This window comes from Elephas maximus, chromosome 21, assembly GCF_024166365.1.
Source record: "Elephas maximus indicus isolate mEleMax1 chromosome 21, mEleMax1 primary haplotype, whole genome shotgun sequence".
Taxonomy (NCBI): Eukaryota; Metazoa; Chordata; class Mammalia; order Proboscidea; family Elephantidae; genus Elephas; species Elephas maximus.
In genome coordinates this window covers 81,453,584-81,473,112 of record NC_064839.1, presented here as the reverse complement: position 1 = coordinate 81,473,112, position 19,529 = coordinate 81,453,584, and the positions used below count along the sequence as shown (strand labels likewise).

At 42.1% G+C, this 19,529-nt stretch overlaps 1 protein-coding gene across 1 annotated transcript in view; it reads right to left on the bottom strand.

The window, feature by feature from the left end:
- WWC2 (WW and C2 domain containing 2) overlaps positions 1 to 19,529 on the bottom strand; it is a 322,317-nt gene that overhangs the window by 40,178 nt on the left and 262,610 nt on the right. The window contains exons 11-16 of the mRNA XM_049865000.1: positions 18,666 to 19,282; positions 15,037 to 15,166; positions 14,403 to 14,483; positions 14,219 to 14,305; positions 9,334 to 9,526; positions 4,021 to 4,185 (exon numbers count right to left, since the gene is read on the bottom strand). Coding sequence (XP_049720957.1) covers positions 4,021 to 4,185; positions 9,334 to 9,526; positions 14,219 to 14,305; positions 14,403 to 14,483; positions 15,037 to 15,166; positions 18,666 to 19,282 — 1,273 coding nt within the window. The remainder of the gene's footprint in view (positions 1 to 4,020; positions 4,186 to 9,333; positions 9,527 to 14,218; positions 14,306 to 14,402; positions 14,484 to 15,036; positions 15,167 to 18,665; positions 19,283 to 19,529) is intronic.

Below are 19,529 nucleotides of genomic sequence, written 5' to 3'. Positions count from 1 at the left end.
ATTTGAAATAACATGTCATAGCTTCTAGCATCACAGCAACGTGCAAGCCACCATAGTTTGACAAACTGACAGACAACTGGTGAAAAGTTCCTTTAATATCCAAAAATCAAGTAATGTAATAAACCATATCAACAAGACAAAGGACAAAAACTGCATGATCATATCAAATAGATGTAGAAAAAGCATTTTTAAAAAGTCCAACTCCCTTTCATAATAAAAAGACTAAAAAAACTAGGAATAGAAGTGAACTTCCTCAACTTGGTAAAGGGCATCAATGAAAAAACTCACAGCTAACATCATTCTTCATCGTGAAGAACTGAAAATTTTCTCTCTAAGATTAGGAACAAGACAAGTATGTCAGCTCTCACCAAATGATGCATACAATTGGAAAGGAAGACGTAGAACTATTTGTAGATGGCATAATCTTGTATATAGAAAATCCTAAGGAATTCACTAAAAAACTATCAGAACTAATAAGTAAGAAACTCAGCAAGGTTGCAGGATACAAGATCAAAAGACAAAAATCAATTGTGGCAATGAACAATCAGAAAATGAAATTAATAGTTCCACTTACAATAGCATCAAAAAATATATACAATACTTAGGAATACATTTAACAAAGGAGTGCAAACTTGAATGCTGAAAACTACAAAAAATTTTGGAAGAAATTAAAGAATATGTAAATAAATGAAAAAAAAAATCCATGCTAACAGATTGGAATGTTTAATATTGTTAGTATGACAATATTCCAAATCGATCCACAGGGTCAACACAATACCTATCAAAATTCCAGCTACCTTTTTTTTTCTCTCTCTTCAGAAATGCAGAAACTGATCCTAAAATTCTTATGGAAAGTCAAGGTATCCTGAATAGCCAAAACAATCTTGAAAAATAAAAACAATGCCGGAGGACCTACACTTCCTGGTTTCAAAACATATTAACAAAGCTACACAGTAATTAAGGTAGTAGGGTACTGGCATTAGGATGGACAGATAGATTAATAGAACAGGATTTAGAGTACAGAAATAAATGCTTACATTTATGGTCTAATGATTTTTGACAAGTGTGCAAAGACAATCCACTGGGGGATAGAAGAGTTTTTTCAACAAACATTGCTGGTACAACTGGATATTCATATGCAAAAAGATAAGTTGAACCCCTTCCTCACATCATACATAAAATAAACTTAAAACAGATCAGAGACCTAAATGTAAAACTGAAGCTGCAAAACTACTGGTAGAAAAAAAAAAAAAAAAAACTACTGGTAGAAAATACAGCAGCATATCTTCATTCACCTGATTTACCTTGGGTTAGGCAAAGCCTTCTTAGATATGACACCAAAAGCATGAGCAACAAAAGAAAAAATAAACTGGACTTCAAAATTAAAAAAAAAAAAAAAATTGTTGAAAACGAAACCATTAAGAAAGTAAAAAAGACAACACAGAGAATGAGAGAAACTAACTGCAAATTATTTACCTGGTAAGGGGCTCGTATCCAGAACATATAAAGAACTCTTTATAACTCAACAATAAAGATCTAAATACCATATTTTTACACAAATAATGTGTGCCTTTTGCATCTGTTGGCCTTGGCCTACCCCAGCGAGACACCCTCACAAGCACCTCCACGCCAATTCTCTTCCACATATTGCCATAAAAAAAAATTAGCATAGTGTGCTTACGAAAATATCTCAGGTGGGAGGACGCGTAGGCAAACAAACGAAGGTGAGCATTATTAGCGTAAAAATATGATAGCCATTTCTCCAAAAAAGATACACTAACAGCCAAAGAACCAAACCTGAACCTGTTTCCCTTGAGTTGATTTCAGCTCATAGCAACCCTACAGGAGAGTAGAACTGCCCACATAGTTTCCAAGGAGTAGCTGGTAGATTCAAACTGTTGATCTTCTGATTAGCAGCCGAGCTCTTAACCACTGGCCACTAGGCTCCAATGGCCAAATAAGCACGTGAAAATATGCTCAACCTCATTATTTATTACCCTCTGCCCTTGAGTTGATCCTCACTCACAGGGACCCCACAGCACACACGAGGCTGTAAATCTCTCTGGAAGCAGGCTGACACATCTTTCTCTTGCAGAGCCACCGGTAGTTTCAAACCACCAACCTTTTGATTAGTAGTCAATCACTTTAACCACTGTGCCAACAGAGATCCTTCATTAGTTATTACCCAACCCGCTACCGTCACGTCAATTCCGACTCATAGTGACCCTATAGGACAGGGTGGAACTGCCCCACAGAATTTCCAAGGAGCGCCTGGCGGATTCGAACTGGTGACCTTTTGGTTAGCAGCCATAGCACTTAACCTCTACGCCACCAGAGTTTCCTCGTTAGTTATTAGGAAAATGTAAAACAAAGCTACAATGAGACAGCACTTCATACCCAGTAAAAGGGCTTGTTTAGGGCGCACAGAAACTGGGAACATAAAATGGTGCAACCATTTTAGAAAACAGTTTGACAGTTTCAGAAAATGTTAAACATTTTTACCACATGACACAGCAATTCCACTCCTATGTATATGGCCACGACAAATGAAAACATATGTTAACACAAAAACTTTCAAGCAAATATTCACGGTAGCATTATTCATAATAACCAAAATGGAGAAACAACCCAGGTACCCGTCGACAGGTAAATGAGTACATAAAATGTAGGATTATCCATACAACAGAATATTATTCGGCAAGGGCAAGAAACGAAGTAATGACATATGCTACAACATAGATGAACCTTGAAAACACGGTAACTGAAAGAAGCCAAGTCACAAAAGAATACATATTGTATTATTCTGTTTATATGAAACATCCAGAATAAGCAAATTTAGAGACACAGAAAGAAGATTAGTTGTTGTTGCCTAGGGCTGGGGGGGAGAATATGAAGTGATTCCCAATGGGTATGGGGCTTCTTTGTGGGATGAAGAAAACGTTCTAAAATCAGGTTGTGGGATGACTGCGCAATCTTGTGAATATAAAAACCACTGAATAGTGTGCTTCAGACGGGTGAATTGTATGCTTTAAATCGGTGGACTGTGTGGTATGTGAATTATATTGCAATAAAACTGTTAAAAAGACATATAGAGTGAATATTATAAAAGCATTCTTAAAGTTGAAATCATATTTCATCATCCTCAGTGCTTACTTTAGTATCTACTACTACACTGGCCAAATATGAGCTCTACTGGCACCTCTGTCTCCCTCAACCCTTACCAATAAAGCACTGTAGCTTGATTATCTGACTTTTTGCTCAGTAAACTCTTTTCCTCATCGATCATCTAAAATAAACTTGAACTCAGTAATGATAACCACAAACGCAGTATCAGTGATGGCCTCACAAAATGCCCCCCTGTAAATTTTTTGAATTACTTAAGTACAGCTGTTGGTTGCCGCCAACACTGATAGAAAATATTGATGGATATGGATGTTATATATGGGAAACTAAACTACTATTTAGCCTTAATAATAACAAATTTCAAAAATATGAGTTGGAAATGTGTAGCCTCACAGAGGAATCAAATATGTTAACAAAATGTCAAAAACCAAACCAAATCCAGTGCCGTCGAGTTGATTCTGACTCATAGCAACCCTGCAGGACAGAGTAGAGCTGCCCCATAACTTCCAAGGAGTGCCTGGCAGATTTGAACTGCCGACCCTTTGGTTAGCAGCCGTGGCACTCAACCATGACGCCACCAGGGTTTCCTAACAAAATGTAGGGAGGTATAAATCAAAAGGTTTTCCATGGTCACTTAAAACAATGAAGACTTCATATCAATTATGAAAGGAAGTATGAGCAGAAAAAAGCGATCCTTTCATAAACCATACTTGAAACAAAGCTGAAAATTACCTTCTTTTTTTCCTTTTAGAGAAGCTGAGGGGAAGGAATAGGTGGGAAGGGAGAAAAAAGGAAGGATACAGAAAGGGAATAAAAACACATTGGTATTACACCATCCTATTATTTCATATTATTTTATTAAATTATAATGACTTTTTTTTTCTAGTTCTGACTCACCAAGTCTACAGAGTCTACAGATGGCTGGTTTAGTTGGAAGACAGAGTCGTCGTTTTCTCCTTCCTTCTTTGTGCAAGGCATTTGTTTGGACGGAAGCAAATTATACCATAGAGTGAAAATCTCATTGGAAAATGGTAGATCGGCTAGGCTGATCTGAGTTCCAGCCTATGTGAAAAGAAAGAAAAAAAAGAACAACACAAAACAAAGACGATAGAGGAAAAAAAAATTAGTTCTTGTTCTCTGATATAATTAAAGATTATTGGATTAGCTTGTCTTAGGGTAAAAATATAATACAAAACGCTGGTGGTACATTTTTAAAACCTATAGATATATTTTTAAGCACGACTGAAAAAATAATACCCAATCTAAAAGCCAATCCCAAGATTATACTGTCAATACTTAAAACTATCTTATAGTATTTAAGAAATGCATAAACAGGCAACTTTATTTTTATAAGTCTGGAATTATTTTGAAAAGTTAAAACATACACAAATAACTAGGCAGAAACCATAATACTTTTTATAATATTCTGTAAGAATGACGATTTGTTGTTGTTGTTAGGTGCTGTTAAGCTGGTTCCAACACATAGCGACCCTATATACAACAGATCGAAACACTGCCTGGTCCTGTGCCATCCTCACAGTAATTGCTATGTTTGAGCCCACTGTTGCAGCCACTGTGCCAAATCACCTCTTTGAAGGTCTTCCTCTTTTTTGCTGACCCTCTACTTTACCAAGCATGATGTTCTTCTCCAGGGACTGGTCCCTCCTGATAATGTGACCAAAGCAACTGAGATGCAGTCTCGCCATCCTCGCTTCTAAGGACCATTTGGGCTGTACTTCTTCTAAGACAGATTTGTTCACTCCGGCAGTCTGTGGTATATTCAATAGTCTTCACCAATATCATAATTCAGAAGTATCAAATCTCTGGCCTTCCTTGTTCGTTATCCAACTTTCGCATGCATACAGGTGATCCAAAGCACCATGGCTTGGGTCAGGTGCATCTTAGTCCTCAGAGTGGTATCTTTAAAGAGGTCTTTTGCAGCAGATTTGCCAAATGTAATGCATCATTTGATTTCTTGACAGCTGCTTACACGGGCTTTGATTGTGGGTCCAACTAAAATGAAATCCTTGACAACTTCAATCTTTTCTCCTGATGTCACTTATCGGTCCAGTGTGAGGATTTTTGTTTTCTTTACGTTGAGGTATAATCCATACTGACAGCTGCAGTCTTCGATCTTCATCAGTAAGTGCTTCAAGACCCCTTCGCTTTCAGCAAGCAAGGTTACGTCACCTGCATATCACAGGTTGTAAATCAGTCTTCCTCCAATCCTGATGCCCCGTACTTCTTCATATAGTCCAGCTTCTCAGATTATTTGCTCAGCATTCAGATTGAGTTAAGTATGGTGAAAGGATACAACCCTGATACACACCTTTCTTGACTTTAAACCACACGGTATTCCCTTATTCTGTTCAAACGACTGCCTCTTAGTCTATGTATAGGTTCTTCAAGAGCACCATTAAGTGTTCTAGAATTCCCATTCTTTGCAATGTTATCCATAATTTATTATGATCTATGCTGTCGAATGCCTCTGCATAGTCAATAAAAAAACAGATAAACATATTTCTGGTATTCTCTGCTTTCAGCCAAGACCCATCTGACATCAGCAATGATATCCCTCATTCCATGTCCTCTTCGGAATACAACTTGAATTTCTGGCTGTAACAACGTAGTGATCTTCAGTAAAATTTTACTTGCGTGTGATATTAATGATATTCTTAGCTAATTTCTGGATCCAATTTTTTATTGGATCACCTTTCTTTGTAATGAGCACAAATACGGATCTCTTCCAGTCGGTTGGCCAGGTAGCTGTCTTCCAAATTTCTTGGCATAGACAAGTAAGCACCTCCAGTGCTGCATCCCTTTGTTGAAACATCTTAATTGGTATTCCATCAATTCCTAGAGGCTTCTTTTTCGTCAATACCTTCAGTGCAGCTTGGAATTCTTCCTTCGGTACCATCGGTACTACCTCTTAAAATGGCTGAATGTTGACCAGTTCTTTCTGGTACAGTGACACTGTATTCCTTCCGTCTTCTTTTGATACTTCCGGTGTCGTTTAATATTTTCTCTAGAGAGTCCTTCAATATTACAGCTTAAGGTTTGAAATTTTTCTTTAATACCTTCAGCTCAACAAATGCCTAGCACGCTCTTCTTTTTTGGTTTCTAACTCCAGGTCTTTACACATTTCACTATTTTACTTTGTCTTCTTGAGTCACCCTTTGAAATCTTCTGTTTCGCTCTTTAACTTCATCACTTCATCCTTTCACTTTAGCTACTCTACGTTCGAAAGCAAGTTTCAGAGTCTCTTCTAACATTCAATTTTGGTCTTTCTTATCTGTTTAACGACCTCTTGCTTTCTTCATGTATGATATCCTTGATGTCATCCCACAACTCGTCTGATCAATGTATCAAATCTATTCTTAAGATAGTCTCTAAATTGAGATGGGATATACTCAAGGTCATATTTTGGCTCCTGTGGACTTGTAATTTTCTTCAGCTTCAACTTGAACTTGCAACTGAGCAATTGATGGTCTGTTCCGTAATCAGCCCCTGGCCTTGTTGTGCCTGATGATACAGAGCTTTTCCATTGGCTCTTTCCACAGATGCAGTTGATTTGATTCCTGTGTGTTCCATCTGGCAAGGTCCATGTGTATAGTCACCGTTTATGTTGGTGAAAAAAGGTATTTGCAATGAAGAAGTTGTTGGTCTTGCAAAATATTATCATGTGATTTCTGGTGTTGTTTTATCTATCACCAAAGCCATATTTTTCAACTACTTATCCTTCTTTGTTTCCAACTTTTGCATTCCAATACCCAGTAATTATCAGTGCATCGTGATTGCATATTTGATCAATTTCAGATTGCAGAAGTTGGTAAAAATCTTCAATTTCTTCATCTTTTGGCCTCAGTGATGGGTGTGTAAATTTGAATAATAGTTTTATTAACTGGTCTTTCTTATAGGCATGTGGATATTATCCTATCACTGACAGCATTGTAGTACTGGACAGATCTTGAAATGTTCTTTTCGATGATGAATGTAAGACCATTCCTCTTCAATTTGCCATTCCTTCATAGTAGAACACATGATTGTCTGATTTAAAATGTCCCATACAGTCCATTTCGGCTCACTAATGCCTAGGATATCAATCTTTATGTGTTCTATTTCATTTTTGATGACTTCCAATTTTCCTAGATTCATGCTTTGTACATTTCACATTCCAATTAATGGATGTTTGTAGCTGTTTATTCTCATTTTGAGCGGTGCCATATCAGCAAATGAAGGTACCAAAAGCTTGACTCCATGCATGTCATTAAGGTGGACTCTACTTTGAGGAGGTGGCTCTTCCCCAGTTGTGTTTTGAGTGCCTTCCAACCCGAGAAGCTCATCTTCCAGCACTATATCAGACAATGTTCCCTGCTATTAGTAAGATTTTTGCTGGCTAATTTTTTCAGAAGTAGACTGCCAGGTCCTTCATCCTAGTCTGTCTTAGTCTGTAAGCTCGGCTGAGACCTACACACCACAGGTGACCCTGCTGGTATTTGAAGTACCAGTGGCGTAACTTCCAGCATCACAGCAACACGCCAGCCAGCACAGGATGACAGACGTAACAGAGCACAGCAGGCGATTTCATTAGTATTCACAAAAATCTGAGATGAGGGAGAGGGAGCACAAAAAAATGAAATAAAAAACTGCACCCTGGTTCCTGAGTGAGCAATCGGATAGCAAACTTTTTTTTTTGGATGAGTAAGTTAGTAGAATGTCAAAAAAAAAAAAAAAAAGTAAAGGTTAAAGGCTTTCATATCCTACCAAAAAATAAAATAAAATAAAAAATAACCCAAAAAACAAGCCCACTATTGTCAAGTTCTGACACATACTAGTCAAAACTTAAATTAAGCTGTATGGTTTTTTAAAAGGCTGTCAATTAACATACTTACTAAAACTATATATATTTTTTGTGACATTTATAACCATCCAGATTTTTGTCTTAGATTAAAAATTTTTTTTTATCCTAGCAAGACATAAATCTAAAAATAATATCTCCTACTTCATAGATCACCTGAGTATTATTTTTCATTCAACTTCACAGGAGCTTCTGACACAATATCTGTTTTATAAAGCCTCTTTGACAGTCTAGCACGAGAGGAGCAAGACTTCATCTCATGTACTTTGGACACGTTATCAGGAGAGACCAGTCCCTGGAGAAGGACATCATGCTTGGTAGAGGGTCAGCAAAAAAAGAGGAAGACCCTCAACAAGATAGTTTGACACAGTGCAACGATGAGCTTAAAAACAGTAAGAATTGTGAGGATAGGCAGGGACCAGGCAGTGCTTCATTCTGTTGCACACAACGTCGCTATGAGTCGAAACTGATTTGACCGCAACTAACAACAAGTCTGCTATCTTTTCTAACTTTAATTATTGTCAGACAATATTACCAAACATTTTTTTCAAAGAATAGAAAAAATTAGTAAGAAATACGCCACGCTTTTAAAGTATGTTCATTACGAAACATGCACATTTTTGTGTTTCCTACTGAGCTGCAGAGAAAAGGTCAATTAAGAGATCCATGTTGTTTCTGAACACAAGGACACAGCTCTAGAAGCTTGCATTTGAACACCTTATGTAACTTTAATGGTATATAAAGGCATTGTGGTTATTATGCACAATGGAGTGATAACTCATTAGTTATATATGGACTCCTGCTAGCATACATACATATGCCTCATTGCTCTGAACAGCAACACCATGTCTTCTAGAAGCTCTAATAGCATGGTGGCAGGGGGTGGGGAGGAGGCGTGGAATAAAAGAGCTATAGACTCAAGAATCTCGCTAAACCTAAATATGCAACAGTGAATCATACATGGGAATGTCTTTTTTGTCATCTGTCTCCACCATTCACTAGCTGTGTGACCACAGAGGATTAAATGAGATAATGTATACAAAGCACTTAGCACAGTGATTGGCACTGGAAGGAATAAGCAGGATCCATAAGAGATAGTCGTAACAGAGGTAAAAGTCCTCCTTCAGTCAAAGAGTAGAAATGGAAAGGAGCTTTTACAGAAACTCAGAATTTATAAGCAGATTTTAAAGAGAATGAAGAGCAGAGGTCAAGATTACAGAAAACAATGAAACCACCACTGGATGTGTCCTGAGGCATATGCAGATTAGTTGCAGGGCTGGAAAAATAGCAACTACGAAGTATGTTTTCAGGAAGCCCAACAGTAAGGGTTATCTGGCTATGAGAAACCCTACCAGGCACTCTTCCCTTCGGTGCGAAGTGACACAGCAAAGATCTACTCTCAGCGTCTTCTGCTGCAAGGCTGATTGGGAAACGGCCACTCTGAATACATCATTGAATGGAACGGATTCTGTGGCTGGATGGACTTTTGTTCGGAACAGACAGCTGACATCAGTGGAGGAGGGAAGTACAGCAACCCTGAAATAGCTGCAAAGAACAGGGGTAAAATGCATTTTATAGGAGCTTCGTTTGAAATTACCTGCAAGAGCAAGAAACACAAGGGAGCATGGAGTTATTGTCAACCTAAAGCGCTGCTGCCCAAATGACCCGCACTCAGCTGCAGAGGGGCTCTGCTCAGCCCACTGTGCCAGCTGTCCCAGAGCACACACAGGCCCTGCTGCCATTCACTCCTGCCTGAGGCCACCAGCAGAGGCATGTGATGGGCAGTGAAGAGAAGAAAGCAGAGGGGCAGACAACTTTAACTTCCCACCTGCCCCGTGCACAGCCAATTCCAAGATAGTTATTTCCTAACGCAGGAGGAGTGGTGATTTATGCCAAAGAATCCTCACCCTGGAGTTTTAAATGAGATGCTGATGATCTTTTCCCAATAATAGAAGACATTATCCTACTAGGGGAAAAGAAAAGCTAAGTAACACACTAAGAAAATTTAAAAGAGATGAAATAACAAAAATATGAGTGTCTAGTATCTTGGAAGTCTCAGATACTACAAACTGTACTAAAAGAGTCTTATGCTTTGTAAAGTTCAGAGAGGAGCTATAGAAAACAACAACGTCTAATACCACTTCACCTGAGCACATACTATGGAAGGACTCAAAATTCGTGGAAATGACTATGAGGTATTTTCTTTTAAATCCCAGAAAGAGAACACCCACTAAATCTCCCCCACCCTCCTTTCCAGGTTTGTCTAATTTATACGCTAAAAGGGGCCTTTTTCCAATTATGAAAACTCTAAATTCAAATGCAGAATTGAGGGCTGTCATATTATTTCTGTATTTTATATCAACATTAATTACAGACACTCAGCACTTAAAACCTCATGGCCCTCGGGCCCTGCTGTTGATTTAAGAGCCTGCTGGGGCACAGCTCACTCTCCATGGGAGGCTGCAGTGTCAAGGGTGGAAGATCTTTTTTTTCTTTCCTCCATGGGAAGGCAATAAAGGAGAAGTATGTTAGAGTCAGAACAGAAGGGAGGGATTTTCTATTTTTCCAGCCTTCGGTTTTACCATCACAAATAGACGAAAACACTTATGTGATCTTACAGCGTTCCCACATTAAAACAACAACAAAAAAATAAGCTTTTAAACGGTCAGGAGTCAAAGGCATGAGGTAAAGAAGGTAAGGGGTGTTTTCCTTCTCATTTTCCGGTGAGCGGGGGTCTCTCTCAGCGTGTCCCCCAAACCGGAGTCAAATGAAACATGAGCTGCTATAAAAACTGGTGGCTGCAGCCAACCAGCGAAGCATAAACTCTGTTCATCATAATCGATCATCAAATTACGAGTTTTGAAGGGGGGGAGCATTTTAAGGATATTCCACACCATGTTGTCATTTCTAGTAGTGTCGTTATTTAGGTCAAAACCAAATACAAAACCAAACCCAGTGCCGTGGAGTCGATTCCGACTCATAGCGACCCTATAGGACAGAGTAGAACTGGCCCATTGTTTCCAAGGAGCACCTGGCGGATTCAAACCGCCGACCCTTGGGTTAGCAGCTGTAGCATTTAACCACTACACCACCAGGGTTTCCATTTAAGTCAAGTTTTTTAAAACAGGTAAAGAAAATGTTGCTATGATCTCAAGCATGTTCAGACCAGTTGCAACAGAAGAGAATTCTGTTCCCAAGATGGATTGAGTGGCGCTGCTGGGCCTGAACCACACTGGGTATCAACCTACTTTGTGACTTCCCACCAGGTAAGCGAGAAGGACTGTGATGGGTTTGGTGAAGAAGCATCTGGGTAAGTATGTCCTCACAGTACGAGCTTAAATAAAGTGCAGAAAAGTGTGTGCTCTTGGGGATTCAATCCTGGTGGACCTAGTCTGCTCTCTTACTGACATGGGAACCTTCACTAAAAGGTTGCCAATAGCACTCTCCAATATCACAACAGGTTAATCGGTAAGGAGAAGTCACAGATAATATAATATTATACCCTGAATGCTGCCGGCTAGTATTTTTAAGCTCCATCCTAGTCACCCTCCATCATGTCTTCCCTGTGGTGCTCTAGTCACCCTCCACCAAGTCTTCCCTGTGGTGCTCTAGTCACTCTCCATCATGTCTTCCCCGTGGTGCTCTAGTCACTCTCCATCAAGTCTTCCCCGTGGTGCTCTAGTCACTCTCCATCAAGTCTTCCCTGTGGTGCTCTAGTTACCCTCCATCATGTCCTCCCTGTGGTGCTCTAGTCACTCTCCATCATGTCTTCCCCGTGGTGCTCTAGTCACTCTCCATCAAGCCTTCCCCGTGGTGCTCTAGTCACTCTCCATCAAGTCTTCCCTGTGGTGCTCTAGTCACCCTCCATCATGTCTTCCCTGTGGTGCTCTAGTCACTCTCCATCATGTCCTCCCTGTGGTGCTCTAGTCACCCTCCATCATCTCTTCTCTATGGTGCTCTAGTCACTCTCCATCATGTCTTCTCCGTGGTGCTCTAGTCACCCTCCATCATGTCTTCCCTGTGGTGCTCTAGTCACCCTCCGTCATGTCTTCTCTGTGGTGCTCTAGTCACTCTCCATCATGTCCTCCCTGCGGTGCTCTAGTTATCATCTCCATCATGTTTTCCCTGTGGTGCTCTAGTCATCCTCCATCATGTCTTCTCTGTGATGCTCTAGTCACCCTCCATCATCTCTTCCCTGTGGTGCTCTAGTCACCCTCCATCATGTCTTCCCTGTGGTGCTCTAGTCACCCTCCATCATGTCTTCCCTGTGGTGCTCTGGTTACCACCTCCATCATGTCTTCCCTGTGGTGCTCTAGTTACCTCCTCCATCATGTCTTCCCTGTGGTGCTCCAGTCACCCTCCATCAAGTCTTCCCTGTGGTGCTCTAGTTACCCTCCATCATGTCCTCCCTGTGGTGCTCTAGTCACTCTCCATCATGTCTTCCCCGTGGTGCTCTAGTCACTCTCCATCAAGTCTTCCCCGTGGTGCTCTAGTCACTCTCCATCAAGTCTTCCCTGTGGTGCTCTAGTCACCCTCCATCATGTCTTCCCTGTGGTGCTCTAGTCACTCTCCATCATGTCCTCCCTGTGGTGCTCTAGTCACCCTCCATCATCTCTTCTCTATGGTGCTCTAGTCACTCTCCATCATGTCTTCTCCGTGGTGCTCTAGTCACCCTCCATCATGTCTTCCCTGTGGTGCTCTAGTCACCCTCCGTCATGTCTTCTCTGTGGTGCTCTAGTCACTCTCCATCATGTCCTCCCTGCGGTGCTCTAGTTATCATCTCCATCATGTCTTCCCTGTGGTGCTCTAGTCACCCTCCATCATGTCTTCCCTGTGGTGCTCTAGTCACCCTCCATCATCTCTTCCCTGTGGTGCTCTAGTCACCCTCCATCATGTCTTCCCTGTGATGCTCTAGTCACCCTCCATCATCTCTTCCCTGTGGTGCTCTAGTCACCCTCCATCATCTCTTCCCTGTGGTGCTCTAGTTACCACCTCCATCATCACTTCTCTGTGGTGCTCTAGCTACCCTCCCACCCCCCCCATCATGCCTTCTCCCTTTACTGGCCTTTCTAGTAATGTGGCTCCCCCCATGCCTCAATCTCAGGAGCTCCTTATGTCCATTCCTCTCCTGGAACCCTACTCCCCTCCTGCGTTGATGATCATCAAAGCACAGACATCCATGAGCTCTGCTCTTCTGTTGCCTGCTAAATAATCTCCAACTAGCTCTTTTGTTCCTAGATCAAGTTTCTTTTCCTGTGACAATTCTTGGAGTATTATGATGTGAGCTTAAAAGTACATCTGAAGGGCAACAATCCATAAGTCTTGCATTTAATCTATTAAAAGTCGCTCTCATAAGGAATATACTCTACCATTAAGGAAAACATCCACCTACCTGGGAATAAAGTCTGGGGATCATCCCCCAACAGCTTTTCTTATTTCCCTTTTACTGCCATATTCAACATATTATTAAGACCCAGCCCCTACAAGGACGTTTAAACGCATGGTGGACTTATAGCTTCCAGATTCTAATTCAGGGGTGCTAAGTTGAAATCTGGCTTCTTTCTGCCAATTTCCAGCCATGGGCCCTTAACCAAGTCACTGAAATTCTGACTCCAGAAGGTGCCAGGATGAAGGGAGGTGAACATCTCTTGAAATATCTGTTAGGAAACAAACAGCCCTTAAGCAAAGGGCTGCACAGAATTATGCTATCGCCTTGTTGGGATTCTTGGTTTGATAAAAGTGAAATAACTTCAGGAAATTACCGATCACAGGGAAGAGAACACTTGATGATAAAAACACACTCATGCATGCAACACGGTGAGGTGTTCCACCGACAATGTCGTATTGACTAATAAAATTTAATTACTACATTTTCTTGTAAAAGGTTGGAAAATTCCTCTAAGGCAATAATAGCAACGATTAGGCAATAACAAAATTTTTAAATATATTTCAAGCAATCAGGCCCTAACACAGCATAATACAGGATTTCTGATTGAAAAAAAAGATAAAAGTCTTGGTTCCCCTTCTTAATAACGAATCAGTTGACTAAGAACCAAAATCCAACAGTCTCACAGTTTTTTTTTCTCTTCCTCTTTATCTCTTACTGATATAGATGTGATCAGCCCTGCTCTGTTCTCGCCGTATCTTTATTTTGATAAATTGCTTGATTACAGTGTAAAATTATTTTACATAGAAAAATGTAAGTTGCTCAATTTGTTGCTCGTGGATTTTACTTACACTTTTAAAGTATGAGGTATCAAGAAGGCATGAAGATTTCGGAGTTGTGCTATAATCACCATGAAACTTGAACTTTTTGCATCATATCTGTCAAAAGAGAAACCGAATGAGACAGGGAATAACCACAGTCCACAACACGGTGCAAAGCCCTGGACCTGCCCCTGCCCCACGCAGATTCCTTTACCTGAGCCCTATCTGCACCTGGGCAGTCTCCATGACGGCAACGTCCTCCTCGCTATACGCGGTGTCTTCGATTTCACTAGGCCTAAGGGTTAAGGACGGGAGCAGGAGAACAGTTTATCAACACAGGTATTGCTGTTACGCTTCTATGTCCCACTTAATGATTCTGAAGGAAAGCCTGAACAAACGGCACTGATCCTGGTAAAAGCTTACTCTAATAGTGACTTTCTTCAGCTTTTTCAGAGTGGTGTGCCCCTAAGCCTTTAGGGAGAAATTTCTGAGGTCTGCTGTTCCTGAGCCTTGCTAAGGTACACCACACTCCTAGTAGCTTTCAGTGTTTTCAGAAATACACGTGAGAAGTTTCATGTTCCAAACAGACCCTGAGCAACCACACCGACAAGTCCATCAAACTTAAGTTTTAAGGCTCAAAGAATCTCAAAGACCACCAATCACTTTATCATTTCTCTGGCCAGTGGGATGTTTTTGGTATACTGAAGTTTTCAGGCACACCATTTCTTTAACGGCCAAAGCCCTCACTACTACCAAGAGTGGACTAATGGTAGCAATACGTCCACAGCACGTGAGCCCCGGGTGCGGCTGTGAGGAGACACGCAGCAGACAAGGGCCGGAATCCTTACTGTTTCACGAAAGCTTCATAGACACCACTGTCTCCAGCCACAGATTCATCCGACACAGCAGCAGACACACAAGCCAACTTCTCCCCAGGCAAGTGGGTTGCTCTCCTCCTGGGTAAAGTTTTTTCCACATCTAAGGAAGGAGAGTGGTATCACTAGTTAGTATTTCTTACTAAACACACACACAGTTTGGTCATGAGAAATCCAAGACAAATGCTACCCGAGAATGATGTTACCACTAAAATCAACGACAGGGATGATGCAGTGCACTGAGACTTACAGGATTCCTGGGACACGAGTAGTTACAGAACTGGGTTTACGAGATGATAATTTCAGCCATTTTTTGAAAAAGAACTCTTTTTCTTTGTGCTGAAATATTTTAGGGGAAGGAATAAATTACACGGATTCTTACTGACTCTTTGCCTCTCTAAGTATTCACCACAGCCATCATACACTCGGGAGTCCCTGGGTGGTGGGAACGGTTGCTGTGCTCAGCTGCTAACTAGAAGGGTGTAGGTTCGCGTCTACCCAGAGGAGCCTTGGAAGAAAGGCCAGGCAATTCACTTCCCCAAACCAGCCCTTGGAAACCCTATGAAGCACAGTTTTACTCTGACACACGGGGGGTTGCCATGAGTCAGACCTGACTTGACGGCAACTGGTGGCAAACCACTTGGGGGTAAGAAACTATCTGCCTCCCTCAAGTATTAGAACTATTTCTTTAACAGAGAGCGTCTCGCTACCACTCAATAGCAAGAAAGGCTTTCACTTTTTCTTTTGCCCTCCTCTTCTCTCCACATGCCTTATTCTATATCTTCTGTGCTACTACTTTAATAGAAATTAAAGAAAAAATTATCTGTGACTTACAGGACTTGCTCACCAGCTGAGCTCCTGAATCCTTAGCACCCACTGCCATGCGACCTTTATCTCTAACTCACACCCACACAGGAGCACCCTGCAGTGGGCAAGGACCACTCGTTTCAGGCTGTGTTCCCGCCTGTAACAAGCTGCAAGCCTGTGGCGCTCCGTCATCCTCCAGTGAGCCAGCTGGATCAGCGCTGGTGGGCGTTTCACTGCCCTTCTGAATCGTGGCTTTACATCCTGTTAAGATGTTTAAGTTTTAAGGCTTCAGATTACAGGATTGATGGCTCCATTTTCCCTTTTATTTCTGGCAGTGAGGATGCCTTTTCCTTGATGATGAAGTGTACCTTCTCCACGCCTGGCACCCTTGGTGAGGGGTGAAGGTGATGACGTGATTTATTGATTACGCCCAGGAATAACCACAGCAGCCTGCAACGGACTTTGACAAGGAGAAAGACTGACTGGGGAAGGACCTCGCAGTTATTTCAGCTTGGTTTCTGTCACCCAGCAGGGATGGGCGCAGGAGAGCAACATTTACATAAAGTAACTCGAGGTCACCTGCGCGAGACTGGAGGGCACTGAGGGGGATGGACAGTGTTGCAAACCTTGAGCTACCAACCCCACGTGAAGGTCAGATGACCCCTGGAGAGGCCAGGCACTGGTGACCGGAAAAGAATCAGTCTTGATAATTTTAGCTGTTTTCCTACATGGAACAGTATTATCCGTGGACAAGGAAGGCTTTGGGACATATTTTTCCTTAGTGTGGTCCCCTAACAGCAGTTTTCTAATATACTAACATATTTAAAAAGTTAAAAATGATTTCATAGAAACTTCACAGACACTAGCTCCCAGCCACAGGCGAACTGGAAAGACACGTAGCAGACCCGAGTGTCCGGAGTAAGGCAGGGACAGAGCAGGCTCTCACTGGGCAGGGGTCTCAGCTCCTCCTCCATCAGGTGGGGGACAGGCCAGCACCTGGCCTCACTTACTGGTTCTTCTGAATTGATGGGTTGTTGAAGAATGGTCACTAGAGAATAAACTAGAGAAAAAACAGCCTAAAACGCTCAATATCGAATATAAAACCCTTCAAATCAAACCACAGAAGAACGGTACAAGAATGCTCCATCTTCTCTGTCTGGTCTTTCTTCCCTCCATCAATCTCGATGGTTTTTGGTAAGAACTATGTTTAGCAGAATTCATATTACTTATTGTCATCATTGCAATAATAATAAAAAACCAGTTGCTGTCATAGTCAACTGACTCGCAGCGACCCCGTGCGTTGGAGTAGAACTGAGCTCCATATGGTTTCCGATGACTGATCTTTCAAAGCAGATCACCAGGCCTTTCTCCCGAGGTGCCTCGAGGTGGAACTGAATCTTCAACTTAACAGCTGACTGCGTGAACTGCTGGTACATCCCAGGGGCTCCAACAGTAATGGCAGTGACTGTTTGCTGAGTGTTGAGTGCCAGGTGCTGTGGGATGCCTGAGACGTGATTGAGGACTATGCATTCATCTTCCCGTTGCCCCAAGAGGTAGATGCTGCATCATCTCCATCTGGCAGACGAGGAATAAGCTCTGAACGACTGGATGACGTGCTCACCAGAACACAGTGTGACATCACACCCCCCCCCCCCAGAGGAGCAGAGAGACCCCACACGGATCTCTACCTATTGGGGCCATAAGCAAACACTGCCCCCACGCTTATTTTCCTGGTGGTTGACTCTTTCAGTAACACGGTATTATAGTGTTGGCTCCTCTACAGGAGTGGTAATGCCACACAGATGTCCTCGTGCTCCCTACAGCTGCCCTTGGCCTTCAGGGCACAGGGTGCTAGACTTCAGTAATTGAAACCACAGAAACGAGCTGGATTCCTACATCTGTTTAAACATCTGCAGTGGTCAATCAACTAACACTTAGAGTCACTAAGACCATCACCACAAGATAAATAGGCTTCTCGAAACAGCAATAAAATAATGCTGAAGAGGGCTACAATCTCCTGTGGGGAGGAACACACAGCACCCCACGTGGTCTGAAAGGGCTCCCATCGACCAGCACTGGAGCTTGCATTTCACATCTCGTCTCAAGCAAGCTCCAGAACAGACTGACCACCACACTCTCAGACAACTGTGCTCATCTGCCACAAAGATGTCTGCCTCACAACAATTAAAAAATTAATTTTTCCCTCTGTCACTGTCTCTGACTACAAATGCAGTCTTCCTTGGGATGCAACTAATAATGTGGCCAGAAGATGGCAGGGCAATACTATACCTGGGAACCTACCTTTTCCAACTCTGGGCAGAAAGGGAAAATCTGGCATGAAACAAAGGTTGTATTTATATAGAATTCCCTGAGCAATCTAAACACTGAACTCTGGTACTAATTAGCTGGTATGCTAATTGCCTTGGTTTTAATCTGTTTTAGGCCAACTTTAAAAGAAAGTTCTTTGCCTTGCTATCTCAAACGAGAATCTATTTTGAAGCACAAAGCACGTTCACAAAGTAAGTTCCCAGTAAGCTGCCACACTCAGAGGGCTTCTGGACAAGTAGCACAGGTACTATGATTAAATCTATTAACTAGGGAAGGTGACTTGACTTTATAAAGAAAAATGTCCAGGTGTATCAACAAAAGCTCCTCAAATGAAGCCAAAATGAATAAACAGAAGAAAGGAGGAAATTACACCATTTTTTTTTGTATAGAAAAAGCAAACCTCTAGTCATCCTCCTTAAAATAATTGAGAGGGAACACTTTACTTGAAAGCAAAGGCCTCCACTTACCTGTGGCTCCTTCATATAACGGCTCCCTAGCACACTCGTTAAGATCTTTGTCCTCTAAAAAGGACCTGGATGCTACTCCCGAATCAGAATCCAGCAATATCAGATTTTCACTGAGACCAATGTCTGCAAAATGGTTACTCAATTCACAGTCTTCAAAGTCAGCAGTGAGCTGGAGAGGTGCCTCATGAGAAGATAGCGGATATGCACCTTCCAAGACCAAGGGAGAGCCAGGAGGGGACACGGAGGAAAGGGAGGACCTGGAGGACAGCGATGTCACAGACTTGGGGACCTCAGTCAGTGGGGGAGTGTGGTTGGTTGCTGTGGCTGCCGCCCCACAGGGGTCACTCTGGCCAGGCTGGCTGGGGGACTTAACCACTTCGTTTTCGTGGATGGTGGTGATGGGTCCAGAAGGAACGTAACCACCTTTTTCTTGCAGAAGGAACTCCAGTTTATACTGATAATCCGTGTCTATCTGATTGCCCTGGCTGTTGTAATAGAGCTCACTGGAGCTGAGGGAGTTGAGCGACCCTCTGCTGGAGGTGTTCAGAGATCCCCGGCTGGATGCCAGGGAGCCCAGGCTGCTCCCAGAAGACATGGACAGAGTGCTGGCGGAGAGGCTGGGAAAACAACGACACACACACGTTGTACAACCGTTACAATGTGGAAAACCCAATCCAGCCACAACCCCTACCGCTCCTTCAGGGCCCTGTGGGGGATTCAATGACACCAAAGAACATACTGACCAGGGAAAAGAAACTCGCTACTACATCACTGTCTTCAAAATTATCATTCCTCCTTTTGCAAAGGTTTTTTTTTTTTTTTTTTTTTTAAAAAAAAGGATCATACACTTATTGGTAAATCTAC